At 44.4% G+C, this 6,000-nt stretch overlaps 1 protein-coding gene across 4 annotated transcripts in view; it reads left to right on the plus strand.

Annotated features, from left to right (window-relative positions):
* The window catches only part of LOC311227287 (enhancer of polycomb homolog 1-like), a 186,777-nt gene extending 181,172 nt beyond the window's left edge, over positions 1 to 5,605 (plus strand). For all 4 annotated transcript variants that reach the window (XM_084312883.1, XM_084312881.1, XM_084312884.1 and 1 more), the window contains 2 exons: positions 1,643 to 1,976; positions 3,875 to 5,605. In XM_084312883.1, the coding sequence (XP_084169009.1) occupies positions 1,643 to 1,976; positions 3,875 to 3,947 (407 nt within the window). In that variant the 3' untranslated portion in view covers positions 3,948 to 5,605. The remainder of the gene's footprint in view (positions 1 to 1,642; positions 1,977 to 3,874) is intronic.
* The last annotated feature ends 395 nt before the right edge of the window (positions 5,606 to 6,000 follow it).

Here is a 6,000-nt window from a genome sequence, read left to right on the forward strand (position 1 = left end):
GAGTCCTTAATAATTCTCTTAGCCTTCCCCTTGCACCGCTTGTTGTAAATGTTCTGGAGGGTGGGAAGCCCCCCTCCAATTGTGCGTTCGGCTGAACGTGTCACTCTTTGTAGTCTGCTAAGGTCTTGTGCAGTGCTATTCCCAAACCAGGAGGTGATGTTGCCAGTCAGGATGCTCTCTATTGTACATGAGTACAATAGACCGTCTGTAGTGTGGTAGTGAAAGGGTTAACCTTCTGTAGTGTGGTAGTGAACGGGTTGCCTGTAGCTGTTCCGCAACCGTTCCTATTTCCGGGGTAGGCCTGATTGGCCCCGACAGGCACGTGACCCGCCGCGGCCACGCCCCGCGGCAGCCCCAGGAGCGAGCGCGCTACTGTTGGAGTTCGCTTCGCCTTTCACATCGCTGCCGTTGGCGAAAACAGGATGAGAGCAGGATGAGAGGCGAGAGCGTAGATTTCGCTGTGTATCATTTAATCATTTAACATTTGAAAGGCATACATTGTTGTCATACAGAAGTACAGAATACTTTTATCCAAAATGCTTCTTACTGTTACACTGTTAGAGACTGTGCAGTGCACGGCTTTAGTCTCACTCGAGTGAGGAAGACCGCTGGTTCTCCAACATACAGCGGTGTGCTCTTCAGAATGTACCGGGAGAAACGTTTACTGTACCCCGCAGACATAAGCGTCTCACAGGGCTGAGCTGTGCACGGCTTTAGTCTCACTCGAGTGAGGAAGACCGCTGGTTCTCCAACATACAGCGGTGTGCTCTTCAGAATGTACCGCTGGTTCTCCAACATACAGCGGTGTGCTCTTCAGAATGTACCGGGAGAAACGTTTACTGTACCCCGCAGACATAATAAGCATATAAGCAGTGCTTACTAACGTTATTAGTTACGTTATTTCTGACCGAATTAGTCATTCATTTGTCTGCTTTCGCCAACGGCAGCGATGTGAAAGGCGAAGCGAACTCCAGCAGTAGCGCGCTTGCTCCTGGGGCTGCCGCGGGGCACGTGCCTGTCGGGGCCAATCAGGCCTACCCCGGAAGTAGGAACGGTTGCGGAACAGCTACAGGCGAACAGGTTTAACAGTTCCTACTAAACACAAAGGACATTGTGACCCTTTGATGGTGGACTAATAGCCACATCACTTCATTGTGGTCATTTTCAAATCTAGACCCTATTTTTCAGTCTACTGGCATACCGATGACCCTCATCAGTTGGGCCACAGCTGCGTGGGTTTTGTTTCTCTGGGCGTTCTCTCGAGTCGGCTCTGCCTGCTGCAGTTTAAGTCAGTGGGGCGACCGCACAACGGTCCAGAAATGCCCTCGGACGCAGCAAAATGTCTTTTATTTGTCCTTCTCTTACTCTGAAAGGACATTTAGTCTTTTCTGTAAATCTTTGTTGACCAGTTGCTCCTATGCATTGAACTGCACCAGCCAACTCGAGTGCCCAGAACAAAACCTCTTTCAAGTGATCCAGCTGACTGGTCGGTATGATGCAAGAGGATAGAAAAAATAGTATGCATGTTGAAAATGACCAGAGTTATTCTTTTAATGAGGGGTGCTTTACCTTAATTGTGTGTGTGTGTTGGTGGCACTATCCATGAACACCATCTGGATCTTTTGTGTGAACCCTCATCCAGGCGTCTACAAGGGCTTGCACCTCCTCAGCACAGCGTCTCCAGCCACCCCGGCCTCCACCACTATCCCAAGCGCCACCTTTCTCCACCCCAGCAATACCACCAACAACAATGGCACCGGCCACCCTGCCAACACCACCACCGCCCCCAAAGCCACCACTCAGGTCCTGCTGGCGAACAACAACAACAGTCTACGCCTCAGCATGCCGGCCGCCGCCAAGCGCGCCCACGCTCCACGGACACTGAGCCCCGCCGTGTCGTCATCCGCCTTAAAGCTGGCGGCCACCGCCAACTGTCAGAAACCCACCTTGGCCCCACCGCTGGACCTAGTGCCCAGGTGAGGGGGATGAGTGTTGGGATGGGGTGTTGCTGTGTGTCAGGTGGGTTGAAACTTGGTGTAGCTCATTGACTTAAACTAAATACAGGATTCTATGAATACATCAGTACAGCTTTTTCACAGACCGTTCCACTTTCACACCGCCCAAGCGGCTTTTACACCGCCCAAACTGCTTTCACACCACCCAAGCGGCTTTCACACCGCCCAAACTGCTTTCACACCGCCCAAACTGCTTTCACACCGCCCAAACTGCTTTCACACCGCCCAAACTGCTTTCACACCGCCCAAACTGCTTTCACACCACCCAAGCGGCTTTCACACCGCCCAAACTGCTTTCACACCGCCCAAACTGCTTTCACACCGCCCAAACTGCTTTCACACCGCCCAAACTGCTTTCACACCACCCAAGCGGCTTTCACACCGCCCAAACTGCTTTCACACCGCCCAAACTGCTTTCACACCGCCCAAACTGCTTTCACACCGCCCAAACTGCTTTCACACCGCCCAAACTGCTTTCACACCGCCCAAACGGCTTTCTATCTTAAATTTCATTCAATCTTAAATTAAGTACCATACCGATGTACCGTTACCCCAAGCCTGTTTTTGGGATTCGAACATTCGCCAGGGTTTTACGGACGAACGTTCGAACCATCGTTTTGAATCATGCAAAAAAAAATCTGGTTCAGTACTGTCGAGTCTTAGTGCACATTTACGCATATAACGTAGTGCATATGCGCACATTGCTGCGTTAAGAGTACTGACCTACGTACTGGTCACGGGAGGCTTCAATAACGTTTGGATGATCCATTTGTTGAAACAATCTTTGTTGGCCGACGGCTCCTGCTACCTTAACGTTAGAAAGCTAAAGGGCAGCGTTCTAACGTTACATACCGTAATTCCTCTAATAGTGACCGGTATTCAATTACAAACCGGGTCTCTATTAATGGCCGGGTGCGCTCTTGAGCTAAGAAATTATAAGCCGACCTCCTAATACAAGCCGGGTTACTAATATACTGAGCTGCATACTGAGCTGCTAAGGTAAAGTTACTTGATTTCACTTTGAAAATGTTGAAATGACCAGTGACCACCTGTAATTGCACTGTTTACTATTTCATACAGTACTTGGTTTCAATAAATGAACCCAGTACATTTTACTGGGTTCAAACTGACACAAAATGTTGATTTATTCATTATGATCGGTTTGAAAATTAGAAATATAGGCCTCTCTCTTATACATGCCTCCTCCTAATAAAAGCCTGGTACCCGCTACAGTTTAAGCAAATACAAGCCCGGGTCACTATTAGAGGAATTACGGTAGCTTAATTAACGTGCATAACATAACTTACTGGTATAACGTTAAGTAACTTGTGTTCCGCTGGGAAAGCATCAGCATCACTGCATACACTTGGTTGAATCCAAACGTCAGTTGGAAACGTTGTATTATGAAATAAGACGGGTGAGTGCAAGTCACTCAACTCTCTTTTTTGCATGCGATTCATTTCCTGATATGACGGTGACCCGTCCTCAGCTCACTAGACTGTGTGTTCGCGCGTGACTTTCGAATTATTGTAAACACAACATAGTACTGTGATATTCTGATATATATCACATTCTGATATATATTTTTAGTGTAAAATTAATTTAAAAAAATTAAACAAAAATTGGAAGAAAAGAAAACTGAGGTTCGAACCCATTAATTAAGATTCGAACGCCAACGAAATGAACGAAGGTTCAGCCCTAGTGTGTATGTATGTATGTATGTATGTATGTATGTATGTATGCATGTGTGTGTATATGAATGAATAAATTAAATCCTGGTTGAAAATACCAGTGTTTTACTGATCGATTGATGTGACCATTTGTCTTACTGTCCTTTTTTGCATTCCACTTGTCCTCAGGGAGAATCACGATCAAGACAAGCCAGCACTGAACAGTATATCAGACATCACAGTGGCCATGGAAGTCACGTAGCCCCCAGGAAGCCTAACTCTTTTTTTAGGTGCTATGCATCATCTATAGAGTTAAGAATGCAAGCGGTGGTGGAATGCGCACAGCACGCTGTTTCCATGGCAACTGTTTTTTGGGACTTAATTGCAATGCTCGTCTCGTACAATTTACTTTTCTTTTCCATCTTCCCTATTTGTTACTGTTAATAAGAGATATCAACGTCTGTAAATTATGAATATGGCAATTGTATGTACAGAACTGCATATTTGTAATACTCTCCAACCCCCCGCCCCTCTTGTATATAACATTACTTGAATACAGAATTGTTTCATTTGTGATGTTTTGCACTTGGGATAAAAAATTTAAAAGATAAACGACAAACTGCAACTGGTGCGAGTGTGAGGTGTGAGTTGTACAACAAATATGTATGTCATCACACACATGGTGCAGAGCCTGCTGTTTTTATCTATTTATTGTGCCGTGTTTACAACTGTTTTTTTCTTTTCTTTTTTTCACCCCCTTTGACATCACCCATTTATTTTTGTTTGTTTTGCGTTTCCTCTTTTTGTACACTGTAACCCACATTGGTTCCCGTGCCGTAGTCGATGTTTAGCGTGATATGAACTTGTCTGTATCTTTTTTGTATGTTGTGAACAGCGCCGGGCGACACCACCGGGCCTTGTTCCAGTGTCTCATGTTGGAATCATTGGTGACATGCATTTATATGTGGAAGCCGGGCAGGGGCAGGGATTGTTTCCTTTTTTTATAAATACGCATCAGTTTGTCAGCGGGTAATCTGTTTCTCTAAGGATCTTCCATGCATAATTTATTCCGGAGACAAGTAACAAAAAAACGACGATGAAGTCTCTTTCCCAGAAGACGTGGCTGCTTCTGACTTATCTAAGCACTATTTTTTTTATTATTATTTTTCCATTGATTAAAGCTGCTTTTGTATGATTTTTGGTCCCTGGTTTGCATCAGAGGATATAATTATTTTCTTAAAAAAAAAAATATGAAAAAAAAAAACATCTAAAAGATAATCCCCCGTTCCCACTCATATTGTGAAAGAATTGAGTTATTTTTGTATTCCCTTCCATTTTCTATGTTTCATCAAAAGGGTTAATTCTTTTGTTACTTGTTGATCTAAAAAAAAAAATTATAATAAAGGCTATAAGGGAGAAACATGCAGTAACCGAACATTTTTATCATCATTCCATTTTATACAGAACACACGGAAAAATGTATAGAGTATAAAAATGGAGAGGGGGAAAAAAATAAATATTTTGATTTTTAGAATTCTCCAGAAGGCTGCAAGGCCAAGAACCACAAGTATCGGGTGCCTTTCTTTGGGGGGGGGGGGGGGGGGGGGGATTAAATGGGAATAAAAAAAGCATGACCTCTTCTGTGAAGAGTTGGTACTGAACACGGCTACTTGTAGTTCCTCTTTGTCTGTACCGGAATCTGAATGCCCGTTCCGATGGCCCAAATTAATACACAAGTTTATTTTTTCTTTTCTTCCCTAGAACCCCCCCCCCCCACATTAAATATGGACAAAACACAAAATCTTCTTGAAAATCTCACAAAATGAAATAAAAAACCCAGGGCATTATGTTTTTGGAGCAGCACGTCTCATTATTTGTCGTCCGTGTCCTTTATGCGTCTGGTTGGGGGAAGTTGAGAAGGGTCCTTGATAGATATGAACAGAAGAGATTTGTTAACTTTATTAACAGATTGCAGAATGGGTACAATACAGTACGGCTCAATACAAAACAACTGCTAAGAGGATGCAGACCAGAAAAATACTTTCGTCTTGTTTACATCGGGGTCCCTCATTTTCAATTAATCAGGAACACACCAACATTTTGGGAAATTAGCTTACTGTCTTCTCCAGAGAGAAAGAAGATAGTTTCTCTGAGTCTGACACATAGATGGATGGATACCAATTTCCTCTGTTCAGTAGAAAGCTATCCAGCTCTTATTGGCCAACAGCTAGGCTAGCTCATCCGTATCCGCTTCTATTAATTTGTGCTAAGCTAGACAAGCTTCCAGCCAGATGGCTTTCTACTGACCACCCATA

Source organism: Notolepis coatsorum (genome assembly GCF_963971535.1).
Source record: "Notolepis coatsorum genome assembly, chromosome: 4".
Taxonomy (NCBI): Eukaryota; Metazoa; Chordata; class Actinopteri; order Aulopiformes; family Paralepididae; genus Notolepis; species Notolepis coatsorum.